This window comes from Poecile atricapillus, chromosome 4, assembly GCF_030490865.1.
Source record: "Poecile atricapillus isolate bPoeAtr1 chromosome 4, bPoeAtr1.hap1, whole genome shotgun sequence".
Lineage (NCBI taxonomy): Eukaryota > Metazoa > Chordata > Aves > Passeriformes > Paridae > Poecile > Poecile atricapillus.
Window position 1 is genome coordinate 25,246,106 of NC_081252.1, and position 17,743 is coordinate 25,263,848.

General features: G+C 39.6%; 1 protein-coding gene across 12 annotated transcripts in view; it reads left to right on the top strand.

Moving 5' to 3' along the window:
- PDLIM5 (PDZ and LIM domain 5) overlaps positions 1-17,363 on the top strand; it is a 123,001-nt gene extending 105,638 nt beyond the window's left edge. For all 12 annotated transcript variants that reach the window (XM_058838794.1, XM_058838800.1, XM_058838801.1 and 9 more), the window contains 5 exons: positions 903-1,077; positions 7,978-8,158; positions 9,175-9,295; positions 13,457-13,572; positions 14,207-17,363. In XM_058838794.1, the coding sequence (XP_058694777.1) occupies positions 903-1,077; positions 7,978-8,158; positions 9,175-9,295; positions 13,457-13,572; positions 14,207-14,296 (683 nt within the window). In that variant the 3' untranslated portion in view covers positions 14,297-17,363. The remainder of the gene's footprint in view (positions 1-902; positions 1,078-7,977; positions 8,159-9,174; positions 9,296-13,456; positions 13,573-14,206) is intronic.
- Positions 17,364-17,743: the final 380 nt, after the last annotated feature.

Below are 17,743 nucleotides of genomic sequence, written 5' to 3' on the forward strand. Positions count from 1 at the left end.
GTGGGCTTTTTTTATAATGTACTTGAAAAAGAAAGATACCTCCTCTTGAAAGGAATAACACATCCCATAAACCCATGTTGTTGTAGCTTGTACGTTACCAAGGTACATATATCAATAGAGGGAAAAGAAAAGCAGAGGAAAAGAGTTTGTTTCTTCACTACCCTTAAAACAAGTATCGTTTGTGCCTTTTGTTTTTGTAAATGCATTTTTCAAACTCCATAAAAGCCTAGTCTGCTCTCCAGCTGTAAAACCCTGAGTACACATGGAAGTGTGTAGTGTATGCATTTCTGAAAATGTCAGGGTTTTATTTGTGTCATACTTTTATAAGGAGGATGTGAACATGACCTTTGGAGTGGTTCAGATTGGCAGAATCCACTGATCTAGGCCAGTGTTTAATTTCAATGTAGAAGCAAATTTTGCTTGTTTTAAATTCCTACACAGGTATTGAATGTATGTTCTTGTTCAACCTGTTAGTAATGATGTATGATCAATTGCACTCACTGTGAAATTTTTTGTGTAGGTATGTCATTTTCTCCTGCCTCTGTTAATACACTGATGTTCTTGGCTTCAGCTTTTGTATCTAAAACAAAATAATGCCTTCACAGGTTGTATATTCTTTTACCTAACTTTTTCAACATGTTAAAATTTGTCCACCTACCTCCCCAAGTTAGCCAAAACCATTCTGTGTTATTTCACAGACATTTCATAAAGTAGGTAGGATTTTCTTGGTAACTTGTTGGGGGAGAAGGGGAAAATGAGTGCTTTTTAGTATGTTCCTTCCAGGAGGCAGGTATACACTGGACAATGATGTTAGGCAAATGTTGTTGGTTGTTTGTATTTCAAGTTAATTTACTTGGTACTGAAAGATGGTCCTCTAAATGCTTTTGGCATTCTTTCCCCAGCTCCTGTCAGTGGATGGGCATCAAACAGTATTAAATCACCTGGAAAAACTGCCCCGAGTGAAAAACCTGCAACAACACCTCAGCTAAATGAGCAAGACACGTTGGTTCAGCGAGCGGAGCATATTCCAGCGGGGAAGCGCACTCCCATGTGTGCACACTGCAACCAGGTCATTAGGTGTGTATCTGCTTGCTGGGGCCACTCTTTGGGATGTGCAGAATTGGCTCTATGGCCAGGCCCAGAGTGGTGATGAATGGAGCAAAATCCAGTTGGCAACTGGTCACCAGGGTTGCTCCCCAGACTCGTTATTGGAGCATGTCCTGCTTAATATCTATATCAATGATCCAGACTGGGATCAAGGACACACTTAGTCACACTTAGCAGGTGTAAATTGAGCTGGAGTGTTGGAGAAGGCCTTGCAGAGGGATCTGGGCAGGCTGGATCAATGGGCTGAAGTCAGTTTTATGAGGTTCAATAAGACAAAGTCCTGTGTCTTTCACTTGAGTCACAAACAACCCCAGGCATCACTACAGGCTGGGGCAGAGTGGCTGCCTGGCAGAAAAGAACCTGGGGCTGCTGGTTAACAGCAGCTGAACATGAGCCATCAGTATGCCCAGGTGGCCAAGAAGGCTAGTGGCATCCTGGCCTGTATCAGCAACCAGCAGGACTGGGGCAGTGGTTGTCCCCCTGTGCTCAGCACTGGAGGCCACGCCTCAAGTGCTGGGGAAGGGTCTGGAGCACAAATCCTATGAGGAGCAGCTGAGGGAGCTGGGGGTGTTCAGGCTGGAGAAAAAGAGGCTCAGGGGGCACCTTACCCTCTCTACAACTGCCTGAAAGGAGGTTGCAGTGACATGGAGGTTGGTTCAAGGGAATCAGCAGGTTTGTTGTCAAGTCAGCAGTCAACAGTACTTTTATCATTCTTTTATCATCTGGAAGTAATATTCCTCAAGTGATAGGACATAGCCATGAGATGTGATGGGGGAGGTTTAGATTGGATATTAGGAAAAATTTTTTCAGCAATAAGGTTGTCCAGCACTTGAACAGGCTGCCCAGGGGAGGTCTTGGAGTCACCATCCTGGAGGTATTTAAAAGACATGTAGATGTGGAATTTACAACCATGACTTAGTGGTGGACTTAGCAGTGCTGAGTGATCAGTTGGACTTTATGATCTTATAGGTCTTTTCCATCCTAAAAATTTCTATGATTCTGTTCATCCTGCAGCTTCTCTCACAGCAGGGCTTTGTTTTGCTTCCATGGGTTTTGATTCTTTTGTCACAACTGTTTTAGGGCTTCATTTCGGTAATGCGGAACACTGTTTTCATGTGTGGTTTATCTAAAAAAACCAAGAATGAAACTACTTTGGAGGAAAAATACTGTCAACTGCTAACAATCGGTCTTACAGTCCGTTTTACAGATAACCAGAAAGCTGAGTGGAATGGAGTAAATGCAAGACCAAGGAAAAGCAAGTTAGTTCTCACGTATATACCCATTGCAATAGAACTGGGACTATTAGCTAGTTGGAAACCAATCAGAGAGCATAACCTTAGAAAGACTAATGTTGATTTCTAAAGTGTAGTTTCAAACTGAGAAGAAGAAAAATAACATCCATAGAAGAAAAGCAAGAGATGTGTTAACAATTACTAGGACTGGATTGATAATAATTTCCTACACTGCTGGATTTCAAGCTCTTTGATGGGCTCTCTGGCCTTTGGACATTACGGTAGCTATTGTCCATGTATGTATACATACCTTGTATGACATGGGTAGAAAACATTAAGCAACACAAACACAAGTTTGCCAATAGAGATTAAATTAAATAAGTTCTGCTGATCCCAAAAGATATCCTACCATTAGCCAGAATTTTGTATGGAGGAAGAATTGAATCTGGGTTGCATTGTTGAGTCAGTGATTTCTGACAATTAGTCATGATTGTCTCATTCAGGGAATTGTAACTGCTTTTATTGCCAGTGTGCAAATCGTCCTCATTTTCATCCACCATTTTATTTCTTCTCTAAAATATAAATCTCTTAGGATTATTGAAAGAAATACATTCTTCAAAAGTGTTTTATTCTTGCTTATTCAGTCATTTGTATTGTTGAACTACAAGGAGAAAGTAATGGTTTTTTAATAGTATTTTTTTTATTTATCTATATCCCATGTTTTCAGTAGACAGAATAGGAGAGCCTGCATTATGTTTCACAATGATTAAAGAAAGAGACTTTTTTGATTAGAAAGTTCTGAAAAATGAGGAATTCCATAAGCTGTATAATTTTCATTCATTATAATAGAAAATCAGCCTTTCCACCATGGGTTTTTGTAGCCTCTTGAGCCCTGGCTTGGATTCAGAACCAGACAATGTAAATCACTTGATCTTTAGTGATTAACTGAGTCCAGCTTGTTTGCTTCCATGAGATTTCTGTTCTGGTAGTTCACTACCAGTTCAGTTAGCACTGGGTTAATTTTAGAAGACTCTTTACTAATGTGTCTGTGATGTTTTGGAAAAGTTATTCCTATTCCACTGGATATGTCAAGGAAATAAGAATATATGAACCCAACCCCCTTGAAGCAATAGAAAATGCATACACACCTTCCCAACACAGGTGCACCTATGCATCTTAATCCAGTTTTTTTTGTCCTCATTACAAAATCAAAGATTAATATCAGAAAATGCGTACTTATTTTTGGGATGAGATTAATCTGATTCCTTGAAGAGTTTGGCCTATATAATAATTCTGTCTGTCTTTAAAACTCTGTCCTTTTAGTCCTCTGGGATTTGGATTTGTGTCTAGTAAATAACATGTGAGAAACCATTCACTTCCTTTTTTGTACTGTTATTTTAGTTTTAAACCAAACACAAGGTGAACTATATGCTGCATCTTTCATACAAAAGACTTAATTTCTTTTTACAGCAGTTGTGGTTTATCAGGGTGTGCTGGTGCTCAGTGCTGTGGGGTCTCAGTCCTCAGAGCAGTTCCCCTCTCCTCTTGGTCCTTAAATCACTTCCTGCTACTCCTCACTCACCCAGTCTGATCAAAATTGAAAAAGAGATGAGCTGCTGCCCTCTAGGCAGGGCAGTGTATTGGTCCATGGAGCAACATTTACTCCTTAGTGGATATGTGAGGACAAACTGCAGAGCCCCACTTGACTGTATTTAAGCCGCTGTCACCTCTTGTAAGTGACACCTTTTCATTAATAGTAATTGGTACCCACATCTGACTTCTTTGTAATTTGCTGGTGGTGTTTAAATCCTTATATTTCTTCATATGTTAAATGCCTGCTCAATTATTAAAAGCAAGTGCTCTGAGATGAGGTGATGTACGTTAATCAATGCCAAATATGCCTCATGTTCACGGCAAACAGTGGATTTGGAAGACTGCAATGGCATTTTGAGTTCAAGTTTTAGCATAATTACACTTCATGCCCTCAGTGGTAGCTTTACCTATGAAAAGGTAGGAGGAGGATCAAATGGCATTGCATTGTACATCTGTTTTGAAGCCAAAATGCATTCTGGAGGTTACTTTACACTCAGGCATAGAATAACATGGCTGGATGAGCCAAAACCTTTCTTAGAGACACCTTATAACTTTTTAATATATCTTCAATTATTCACACAGTGATTGTCTGAAGGTTCCAGTTTTTTCCAAAGCTTCATTAAGTAAGCTTTTCTTTCCATGTGTAAAAGAATCAAAGCTGGAGGCAAACTAAGTTTCTCTTGATCTACTTGCTGTGACGGTCTGGCAGACTTCTGGCATTTCCTGATGAAGACTTCTGGTTCCCAGACAGCCTTACCAAGTTCTGCAGTGCAGAGTTGGCTCTTCCTTTGAAGTCCAAATATGTTTTCTCTGGATCACCATTGAGAACATACTCTTTAGCATGTCTGCTGTGAATGATGATTTGGCTTTGTCACCTTTTCATAAAGCTTAATTGTTTTTAAAGCCAAAAGGGAAAAACGGTGCTTCCCTTCAGCACTCCTATACACAAATTGTATCCTGTGGCATTTTCAGGGGAGGAAAAGAAACTTCCAAGAATGCAGAATTTCTGTATGATTAACTGTGGAGTGATTGACCTTCCTAGCAGATGTGGAAATCCTTTTTGATCTCTCTACCACCAAATTTCAGTTCTGGCTTGCTATCACGATACAAGCCATCTGAGAAACTAAATTACTGGAGTACTAATATAATACATCGTGATCATACCGATGAAGTTATACTCAGTTACGAGTGTTGTCATTGAAATTGCACTTACATTTCCTGTATGTTGCTCACTTCTCCTTTCAGTTTGCCCCAGTATCATTACTACACACAGAACCCAGATATTTGAGGTGACTACTAAGATCATGTACTTGGTGATCCTTTGGAGCATTACATTCTGCAAATACTCTCATAAATCAATCAGGATCTCCAAAAAATAATAAATAAACAACTAGTTCATTTTCATCTCTGAGTTCCATTCATGTCGTCTAGGTGGTGATGCCAGAAATTTGTTCAGAAATGCTCAGCATGTCAAAGTAGCCCAGGATAGAGGCACATTCATAGCCAGCTGTTGCCAGTTGGATCATCCCATATCTCATTTGGACAGTAGGAACATGGGTTTTTAGCACTACTTTTATAAATATGTTCTAGTTGACAGAGGCATGTGGGATTGTTATTGGTTTTGTTTTTAAATGGGGAAGAAATGAAGGATGAAGGCTTCTACAGCCATCTTTCTAGCATTGCATCCCCCCAACTATTTCTGTCACATTGCGTGAGTGTGGGCATCCTGCCCCCTTACTCAAATTGGGACTTTAAAGTCCTTTTCAAATTAATAGAGGAAATAAATACCTTTCATTACTGGAAGCTATCATTTTGATGGCAAAATTATGCAGAGACCGGGAACTCCTCCAAGTTCTGAATATCATGTTTTAGTGTATTTTACATGGCAGGTTTTTGGTTGTTTTTTTCCTTCCATGTGCTTTGGGGCAGCTTTTAAGTTGCAGGTATCATTAAGCCACAGTATCAGCTTGACATGTTTAAACTGCGGCCTGATTGAAAGTAAAATTATATTTAGACAGTGTTCTTCTGGACATGTGTGCACGGGGAGCCAGTGCACTAATGGAACACCTCGTAGACATTGTGCAGGGCACAGCCCCAGCTGTCTGGGGGCTTTGGGAGAGGAACTCCGTAGGTGCACTCCCCGTCCGTCTGCGTTCCTGCGTACTGTCCTGAATGGCTGACCTCAGCAATCCAGCAGGGCTGTAAACTCTGGAGAGCTAAATGCAGCAGATGTAAAAATTCCTTCTCCTCCTGTTGCTAGCATGCCTGCTTCCCATTGCAGAGCTGAGCCTGTCATTTCAGTGCAGATGGCCAGAAACTCAATCCTACCTGGAGCCGGGAGAGCGTCTTTAGTGTCAACCCCGTGTTAATGAATCTGTTAAATTAGCCTGTGCTGACACGGCGCTGTAAGGGCACTTTGTTGTACATAAGGGCTTGTATTGTTTGATCAGTACATAACTGAGAGGGCATTGATGTAAAAAGGTGCTTGTAGAGCAGTGGGAGGGTATCGAGTTAGGTCAGTGTTTGCACTGCTCAGGCATCCACTGGGAGCCAGGGCTGGAGAGCCGCGCTCAGCCCCAACTCCCTCCTTAAAGAACTACAAGCTTCTCTTCAGGAGCCCTTGTTCACTGCATTCCCTCCAATAAATAGGGGTGAATAGAAGAAACTGGCCTGGGTTAAATATGTTCATCATTTTATGAGGTCTTTGGGTTATCCTAAATCTGTTTGAGTCCCTTGTCTTTGACTTCTTATCCTGCTGAAAATACATAGTGTCACCAGAGAAAATGTAGAGGAGAAATGAGTCTTTACGTTCTATCCTTGATGAAGTTGCTCTCTCTCCTCAGCCCACTTATATTTCCATTTTAGAGTCAACATAATCAAATGTCAAGGTGGATTTTGGGGGGTGGGGGGGTTGTTTGGTTTTTTCTTGTTTCTTTGTGTTTTTTTCTTTATTATTGTTTCTTTGTTCATATAAAAATCTTCCACAAAAAATGTTCTTGTAGATTACTTGATTTCCAAAATAATGTTTAGCAACACGTGGTCATACTAGTACCTTTCAGGGTTTTTTTTTCAGTGCAGTATTAGATCAGAAAAAAAAAATAAAAAATGAAGCATTACTTGAAAGAATTACATCTTCATAGGTGATGGAAAACCAGGAAATTTGGTGAGGGAGATGAATTTGAACCACAAAGTTCATCTGAAACCTAAATTCTGGAAGTTGAGTGTTGGTGGGACCTTGGAGGCACTTTTTGAATGAAAAAAATGCTTACTAAAGAGATTAACATGCTGAATATACTTTCAAATTAATATAGAGACAATAATGTATACCTAGGATTCATGAGTTACAAACTGAGAATTTTTTATTAACTGAAAAATGGATAAATTTATTTTCTATTAGCTGTATTGCATTAACCAGACAAATGCTATTAAAAGTATAGCTATTTTGCATTTGCAAGTGATAGGAAGGAAGCTGTGTGTTTGGGGAAAAATTGACCTATTTTAATACAAAAAAATCCTCCTATAACTAGCATAGATTATCTTGTAAGAAACTTTTTGGATAGGAACAGTTGATGGAATTTTTGTCTCAGAAGAAACTGATGTTATCTGCTCCTAGTGGGGTCAAGTCTATTTGTATTTTTAGTCTCAATATGAATGCAGACTATAGGAGAGTTGATCATATCACTGAGTCAAATATCTCTTTGCAAGAGATGGAATTGGGAAGATGGGAAACATCCTTCTTCACTTCTCTAGCAGACACTTCAGCGCTCTATTTAATGTAGTTCTAAATAAAATTTCTGAAACGCAGTCAAGTGAAAAGAATTGGTGTTTATTGTGGGTGGGCATTTCTAGGAGAAAGTTCAACGGTGATGAATACAGTCAACACTTGGAGCTTTCTTAGAGCCTGTAGGAGGAAAGAGGGATGGAGCAATGTATGTGTGTGAGGAGTGTAGTAATGGCACAGAACTATTGCAGATAAGTCTGTTAACAGATTTTGTAGGCGCCAGCCCAGGTGCATTTGCTGACAATATCTTTTCTTTCTAATCAGAGGACCCTTCTTGGTGGCTTTGGGAAAGTCATGGCATCCAGAGGAGTTTAATTGTGCCCACTGCAAAACCTCAATGGCATACATTGGATTTGTGGAAGAGAAAGGGATGCTGTATTGTGAGGTCTGCTATGAGAAGTTCTTTGCCCCTGAGTGTTCAAAGTGCCAGAGGAAGATCCTTGGGGTAGGTGACCAGCAAGAGGCCTGTTTTTTGGTGGGAGCAATGATCACAGTGTTCAGTGCTTCTCTGCAATGGGTTTCCATTTTACCTGGCCCAGCCTGCATTTTTTCAGATATACTCCTGACATACCTTTTCTGCTCTCATTACATACAAAATATGCCTTTGGATGTTCTAATTTGAACCTTTCTAATCTCTTTGAGGAAAGGTGCTGTAGTCTCCTTGGCTCTTCTAAGCTCAGCTCCTGTTTCCATGAAGGTGTTCTGTAGCTGTTGCAATTATCAAATTTTCCTGAGCAAAATGCTTTTAATTGGCAGCTTTTTACAGAATGGGAAGGGGGAAGTGAGGGAGGGAAATAAAAAGATCCTCCTTAGGTGAGCAGAGCATTAAGAACACACTGCTTGCTAGATATGAAGTTCTGAAATATTCCCAGTGTTAATGTAGATGGAAAGATGCATTATCCTACTGGGCACTGGTATGGCTCATTTGATCCTGCCAGCTGATCGGCTGCTGTTTTACTGCAGACAGCAATGTGTCTGCATTCTTGTGTAACTGGGGTCATGCAGGGCTCTGGCAGCACAATTCTCAAGTTGTATTTGGCACTATAGTATCTTCCAGAACAGCACAGAGCAGTCATAATTTTCTGTATGATGTCTTCTGATTAACCCTTCACTGACTCAGGAGAAGGCAGAGATGCTGCTTTTATTATTTCAGGGGACTGTTATGGATGAGATCCTGATTGAAATTAAGAATTTGAACAAATGAGTTGTTAAAATTTGTCCAACTCTATGTCAAACCTTCCAAAAACCCCAAAGGATTGCTCATGAAAAATAAGGAGATGTACCATAAATAAAGCACCTCATTATGTTTAACATCGCAGAACTTGTGCGCACAACCCATTTTCAAAGTAGCAGCAGGAAACGAAGTATTCTTGAAATGAATCAAGTGTAGAGGCATGGCTACCACAATCTAGTCATCACATCGAAATAATGTGTTCCTAACACTTTTTCTAATCCCCACAGGAAGTAATAAATGCTTTGAAACAAACTTGGCACGTTTCCTGCTTCGTGTGTGTGGCCTGTCATAACCCCATCCGCAATAATGTCTTTCACTTAGAAGATGGTGATCCCTACTGTGAGACGGGTAAGAAGCAACACAACCAAAGTTTAAAGTTTATTGCAGCTGTGCAGGAAAGCAGAGCTCAGTAAGTTTGGGGGGAAAAAAATAATTCCCATTTCTCAAGCTGCACGTTAGAAGTGCCCCAGCAATTTCATGAAACTTTGAGATGTCAATTCAAAGCAACGACTACTGCTGTAGACACTTTAAGTTTGCAGCAGGAGGAGTTGGTGAGGATTTCTTCATCAGCTTCAGCAGCAGCAGGCTTCTTGTCACTGGTATTACCTATTCCTGTTAAGCTGGAGTTTCAGTGATACATCAAAGTGTTAGTTTTAGCGTGACTTTCTGGTTGAGTTTAAAATAATCTGAAGTTTATGTAAATCTGTTTATTTACCAAGCACAAACAAATGCTAGTGGAATAATGTGTTTTTCTGTGAATAGCCGTATTTACAGCCTGAGGGGTTTCCAAGAGTAAGCAGTCTTGTCCAGGTAGCTTTTTGCAGGATCAAGGATGAAAAAACTGTCAGGGGAGAAACACGGTGATACAATTACAGCATTTGAAAGCCTGATAAGCAATATTATATGAACAATGTGGCTTAGAAGTTCAGAGCATTTCTGGTTTGATTTTTAGCACTTCCATTTTAGCTAATCATAACATCTTTTATAAAATCATAAAATAGTTTGGGTTGGAAGGGACCTTAAAGATCATCTGGTTCCAACCCCCCTGCCCTGGGGAGGGACGCCTCCCACTAGACCATGTTGCTCAAAGCCCCATCCAGCTGGCCTTGAACATCTCCAGGAATGGGGAATCCACAGTTGCTCTGGGCAGCCTGTTCCAGTGCCTCACCACTCTCACAGTAAAAAAATGTCTTCCTGTTATCCAATATAAATGTACTCTCAGTTTGAAGCAATTCCCCTTCGTCCTGTCATTACATGTCCTCGTAAAAAATCCCTCTTCAGCCTTCCTCTAGGCCCTCCCCCAGGTACTGGAAGGTGCTGTAAGGTCTACCTGGAGCCTTCTCTTCTCCAGACTGAACAACTGCAATTCTCTCAGCCTTTTCTCAAAGGAGAGGTGCTCCATCCCTCTGAGCATCTCTGTGACCTTCTCTGGACTCGCTCCAGCAGGTTCACATCCATCCTGTCTTAGGAGCCCCATGACTGGATGCAGGACTTCCAGTGGGGTCTTAGGAGAGTAGAGGAGATGGTTTAGAATCCCTCCCTTGCCTGCTGGCTGCTTCTCTTGTGGTGTAGCCCAGGATCCAGTGGGCTTTCTAGGCTGTGAGTGCACATTGCCAGGCCATGTTGAGCCTCTTGTTAACCTATTATTATTAATATGAACAGTTTTTATTTAAGCTGGTTTTCTAATTTGCTTAAAACTTTCCATCTACCCCTCTGAGCTAGGAAAGAAATAAACAATTTGTAAAACAATTCACACAAAATGGAAAAGAGACAAAATTGTATCAAAATTATCTGTTTTCACAGTGCATGCTGGATTGGAACTGTCAGCTGGACCCTTGCTATAGTTTTCCTTCTACTCTTTTCTCTACTTTTACTCAGTTTCGCTAGCTGTAGAAATGGATTGACCAGAAAGGATTGAGCATGAAATTCTAATGACCTCTTTGAAGCTAAGATTTCCTTCGGAGCTGATCCCAGAGTTGTTCACAGTGGGTGCCAGGGAGAGTGCTAGGTACTGTAAGCATGAGGGAAGTAGGCCAATTTATCCAAATTTATCCAAAATTTCTCTTGTCAGAGCTGCTTTAATGAGATGTTGGCAGATACAAAAGGACAGTAGGTTATTGCTAACTTGGTGACAAATGTAGGGTAGGGTGTTGCTCCTATTGAATTTGTGGAGCAGCAGAGGAAACGGGTATATGAGCAGCATCCTCCAGTGTGACAGTACGGTGAAATTTCATCCTGAAGCAATGTGAAGCCCCTAATCCTGGAACCATTTGATGATTCAAAAATAGTACTGGAGGAATCAATAACTCCCCTTTGGGTGGAAAGCTCATGACAGGGTTTGTTCTGTTAAGGCTGAATTCTTGTTCCTGCCACCAAATGACCCACATATCGTGCAGTGCATTGATTTGTGCTACTGCTACAACTCTTGTGTAAAATATGCCTTTTTCTATACTGTGAGCGTGGGGAAAAACTGTGGCAAAATGTCAAGTATGTTACACTTCTTGCTAAGCTTATTTCTGAGATAGAAAGTTGCTAGTGCAAGTTAATGCAGACACAATCTGTGAGGTGTTATTGGCAGTGATACTTTGTAATGGCTCTGGCTCACTGACTAGATGTTAATTTGAGTTATATTAATTTTTCAAAGACTTTCAGTCCAGCTGGAGTTATGAGCCTATGACTAATTTTAAATAAATAAGTAGTAAATGTCAGTGCCAACTTTCCTTCTTCCTAGTGCAAAGTAGAGTTCTAATTTTAAATCTGTATTTGAAATTATAACAGCATTAGCTATTAGTATTGAAGGAGGATTAATCTGCAGAATGTTCTGGGCGTAGATATTGAGGCTAAAATTAAAATAAAAGTCTGGATATCTACAACTTTGAACTTTTTCTAAGTGCAGAGTTAGTAGCCTTGTTTTGAAAATTCTGTGTGCAGGAAATACTGATATGTGAATATATAAGAAATCTGCCATGGAAGGCTTCTGTGCTATCACAATTCAAGCATGCAAAAGAAAGCTGATGCCCTTCATTCTGCCTTATCTGCTGCCCTTTCTTCAGAAGAAAAGCCAATAAACTTATCAACACAACCACAGGCCAACTTACAAAAGGTTTTAACTGCTGGCACCAGGAAATTATCAGTAAGATTTTGTATGACCACAAATGCAAAGAGCTGAAAGAGTACAGTCATGAGACCATGGCCTTCAGGGGTTTTGCACATTGTTCTACCATTTGGTATTTTTATTGTCTTTCTTCTTAAACACTTACAATTTCATTCCAGTAGCATGGATTAGTGGAGGTGATTGGTGGAGCAGTTTCTTCCACTGGCCTTCATCAAGGGCTTTGCTACTCCAGAGCACTTGTGTTCCCCATCCTGTTCAGTTATCTCCTATGATGATTCATTTTCAGGGAGGTCATCACACAAAACACTGTCTTAGTGAACAAAACCAGGACTTTTCTCTTGGGCTTGACACATCTGATGATCCTCTGTGGGCTCTGCTGCAGTAAGCATTAGAGCTTCAGCAGATCTGTGTAGTCTATCCGCTTCCCACCCCTTATAATTCTCCTTTGGAAACAACCTCTGGCATCTAATTTCCCTGTCAGAGGCAGTGTTACTATGGTAGTAACACTCTGTTACTGGTAGATGGAGTCCAAAGCTTCATTATGGCTGTCACTTTGACTGTAGTTCATTTTATGAAGACATAATATTGCATGACATGTTTGCCATGGTAGTGTGCTGGTGCCAATTTCTCTCATGTTATAGCACTAACGCTACTGCTGTCTCCGTAGGAGTGGAACATTTGCTTCCTAGAATGGGATGTTTGAAAGTTGAAATAGGTGAAGAAGACCGGACAACTTGGCTGGGGAATATGAATGGTTCAGTGCCATTTATTTTAGTCCCTGCTTCATGAGATTGCTGGAGAAGCTTCTTCTTCACAGTAATGAAGGGGAAGGGTTTGTTTGTTTTGGGGTTTTGTTGGTTTTTTTTAAAAAAACATGTAATGTATTTTAGTGATCAGAAAGGTATTCTGACTTGATCCAAATTTCTAGACTCCAATTAGGACAGAAGCCTAATGATTACATGGTTTTGAGTAGTGCAATCTGGGGCAAAAATGCTCCCAGAACGTAGGTCAGAGTTCATTACTCTGAGAAGGTCTGTAGTGTGAACAGCTGGGGTGTGCTTTCAAAGCAGAGTTGGAGAGAACGTAAGGAACATGTAGAGTTCATGTGAGTGCTCTCAAGGAGTGCATTTCCCCCTCTCCAGCACACTGTTGATCTTAAGGAAATTAAACACCAGGAAGATGGAAGCATTGCCCACTTGAAAGGATGAGGAAAAGAACTGAATTAGCAAGAAGTCAGCATCCCAGGCTTTCGATCTAGGAGCTCTTTATTCAGTATACTCAGTCTAACAAACATCAGCAAGTTGAAACCTATTGCCAGTGAAAGAGCAAAGCTCTCAAAGGGTCAGTCCTGCTTTTCTGCATATGCTTTAAAAGCCGTTTGTATCTCTTTGCAGATTACTACGCCCTCTTTGGTACGATGTGCCACGGCTGTGAATTCCCCATTGAAGCTGGAGACAGGTTTCTTGAAGCCCTGGGCCACACTTGGCATGACACTTGCTTTGTATGCTCTGTAAGTAAAGCTGCTCTGCCTTTAAACTAACCTTGGCAGCAGTGCTAACCTGACCCATGTGGGAGTTAGCAGCTCTAACCTCTCTCAATCCCCTGAGCCCAAACAAGAAGTGCTTTCCCAGTTGTTTGGAAGGTGTGTTGCTATTGTAAGCCTTTGGCACGTGTATCAGTGAAGGTGTACTGGATTGCAGCCCTGTGTCCCAGCATTTAACCCTTGATGTTTACTTCCTCAGAGTTAGTGTTGAAGACAGTAAGGGACTGGGCTGTGTTTCCAAAGTAGCAAGAGTGCTCTTGACATAAGGACACTGTAGCCAAGGTACAATGCATACAAAGTATATTACATGAGAAAAAAAAAAAAAGCAACAAAAGGAGAAGCCCCAATCATAATGATTGGTTTTTTTTTCCTTAAATTCTGAATCTAACTCTGCTCCCAGTTAAATCCCTGTTGTCTTAGTAAAGGTTACGCTTACACCAACCACTGGTATTACATAAAAAGGATCCCTTAAAAAAAGGTAATTCTTAATCTTTGAATATATCTATGTGTAAAACAGTACCATGACCAGGCATTCTGAATAGTTATGGTGCAATTCATCCATCTGAATTGGGTGTTCTTTTCTCTTTTTATCCCATTTCAGGTATGTAGTGACAGCTTGGAGGGCCAGACTTTCTTCTCCAAGAAGGACAAGCCACTGTGCAAGAAACACGCCCACTCTATCAACATCTGATACTTGGAGCTCATCTTGTGTAACAAATGTACTGAGCAGAAAGGTTAAAATGTCCAATAATTGGTTAAAATTATTTATATACAATTTTTCTAAAATGGAAGAGAGATGTGGAAACTTGAAGAAGGGATTGTACACTAATTTTTCAGAGTGTTTATCATTTACAATTTTGCCTCATAAAAAAGAAAGGCGTCAGGAATTGCACCCAAGACAAACAATTAGAGTGTCTTTATCTCTATGCTACGCACATTACTGTTTTTCATGATTTTATGACCACATTTTTATCTGTTTCATTATGAGAAGTGAAGTATCTATAAAAGTAAATACCTGATATTAGAAGTCTCAGTCTTGCTGCTGTTCAACAAATAAAAGGAGATTGGATTCAGCAATCCAGATCACATTATTTTGGTGATGTTTTTAAAGCATGTCCAAAAGTATTGCAGCTAAACTCCATTAAAAGGAACTCAAAGATAAGATTACATAAAATATATGGTTCCAAAACTTATTTTTTTTAACCTGATATTCAAATACAGACAGCCTCCTACACAACTACGTGTACCTGTGCCTTTGCACTTAAATTTCCCATGGGTTTGTCCCAAGAGATAGAGGTTTTTCCAAAGCATTTAAGTGGCTATGCTGGTAAAAAAGAATATTTAGAAGATGCCACTTAATAGAAAATATAAATGGGATACTTTTCTGTAACTCCTGTGCCTACCAGGACACTAGCCAAAACTCTCTGCTGCTGGGGGTATGTTTGATAGGATGAAAATGTCAGATCACATCTTAAAGGAACAGGGATTTCCACTCTTCTGTTTGCGGTTCAGGTTTCAGGTAGTTTTAAGTGCCTTGGAAAGGGGAAATTGTGCTGAATCTGCAGGTAACAGTGTTTTGTGTCCAGAATATGAGATCCTGGTGTTGAATGAGGGAAGCTGCTGAAGTGCAGCTGAGGACATTGGTTTTTTCTCAGTACATTCTTTACCACGTAGCTCATGAATATGTATACTGGTGGTGTGCCAGGTAGCATACTGAAAACTTAAACTTTCTTGCTCAGCTGTTATGATTTTTATTAGTTTAGGTTTTATGTTTCTCTTTTCTTACAAATGTAGGGAATGCATTGAAAAATGATATTCCACTGGTTTAAGCAGCTCAGTACCTCTCAGAACTTGCAAGGGAGCAGGGAGACAATGCTGTCATTAGGCATTTGCCATGGGCCAGGTCAGCCATTCAGTGGCTTGATACAAATTTTGCATCCACACAGAGAGGCAGTGCAAGACCAGCTCAGTCCCCCTTAGCCTCAAATTAGGGCTTAACTGGTTTAATTGGAGCAATCGCAGGCAGCCAGGGAGGAGGTGGTGCTCCTCTGCACAGGGTGAATTTGCTTCAGCAGAATTGTGCAACAGAGAAGGGTGCTCTCGGGACCAGAGCAGATTCCTGAAGGAAACTGAATTTACTTGCTGTTTGATTCAACTGGGGTGTCACAATGAAAAGAATGTTAGTCTTTAGTGCTCTTTCTAGTAGACATTAAAAATAACCATTTACTGGTTTTGTTGTTGTGGGGTGGATTTTTTTACTGATTCAACAAATGATTTTATCCATAAAACCATTTGTGGATAAAAAAGTCACAAAAATTTGCCACAGTTGAGTAAAGCAATTGTAACGAGGAACATCAACAAAAGAGGTGGAAAGAAAACCAAAATTGCTGTACTGAAATATGAAAAGATACTTGGCTTTTTATTAATTTGGTGAGACAGGTTCACATTGTGGGGCTGTTTCATTTTATTTCCTGAAGTTGTTTTTATTCAATATTACCACATTTCTTTCTTAACTCCCAGTGGTACAGAAGAGATTTGGTAAATTTGATGAATGTTGGTAAATAAGAAGAAATTTGGTGGTACGGTATAAAGTTGTTTAAAATGTTTACACTCTTGTAGATGTACCCTTTTGTGAGTTTGGCTGAAAATCAGAAGGGTGGAAGCAGACTGGACAAGATACAGTAACATATAAGCCAGGTTACTTTTAAAATTAAGTGGAATGTGGAGAAATGAGACCTACAGACTGGGTTTCACTGGAGCTTTATTGCACATATGTGAGGGAAGAGGGAGGGAAATGCACAGAAAAAGGCGTTCCATAATTTCTGCGATTCAAACCTCGCAGTTTTAACATAGGATAAAAACTTCTCAGTTTGTCATTGTCCTTAAAATCCAATTAAATTTTGTTTACCCTCATAATTTTAATTGGAATTTTATTTTTTAATCCATATGCTCTAGGGTTTGAAATTTTGCAGTTGTTAATGAATTTGAGGACAAAAGCCTGAAAGGCTCTAATAGAACTGCTTCATTTAGCTGCTTTGCCTTTTAATTTCTGCTTTTATCTGTTTGTTTAAAATTTTAAAGGAAGCATATAGTCACTGATAGATAATGAATATTTAATGGCTTTACCAAATTATATAAATCAATTAAAAGGAACATAATTTTTATCGTTATTTTAATAAGTGAGATTTTAGTAGAGCACTTTATAATAATGCCATATATCTCACTGAATATTTATTACCTTTTTTGTTGTTGTTGTTTAGAACTATTTCATCCTGGTATTATTTGTTTTATTCGTAAGCCTGCCTTTACCTCTAGAGTCTTTTGGGGTCTGAGTGTGTCTTCTTTCTACATGTGCACGTACGCATGTGCATTGAGAGAAATAAGGATATATGTGTATTTGAATGCAGACTTAACATAGCAAAAAATCACTTGGGGATTTTGTGAGATTCCCAACTGTTTTTCACACAACACACATATAGCATTCATGTTATAAGGGAATATTACAGAGTCAAGACAGATATATTAGTAACCTAACTACTGTAAATCTTTGCATGCATTTTCAATCATTGTTTTTCTTCCAAAGCTGCCTGTGGGAGAATTTGGCTTAACTCTGTTTGAAGGTGAAATGTCTTTATAAGTGAATAATTGATCCATGATGACAGTTTCAGTATGTTGTAATGAAATAATTCAGGATTACATATAAATATAAATGCTTAATATAACAATGCCATAAACTTAAAAGCAGGAGTTGAGTTGTGGTTCAGTGTGTGTTGGTCTGTTAATTGTGTACCTATTTCTTCAGAGCTACTTGCATCATATAGCCATGTCAGCTGCTTTGCAAACATTGTTTTGTGCTAAACTACCAGCTGTTAAATCCTGGTGATTTCTTTGCTTGTGTTTAATAACCTTTGGCATTAAATTTTGGCTGTTCACATTTGCAAATTTAATTATAATTGAAAAACATAACAAGCAAATAAACCCTACTCAAAACCTAAAATTCTGTCTTCAGTTATTTTGTGCTTGTTGGATATTTTCTTTTCCCCTGAATCCAAGCCAGTAAAGGTAAGCCATGATTGTACACATGAATAGGTAGCATTTGAGCTGCTCATTCTTCAGGGTTTTGTGGGTCTTTTTTAGC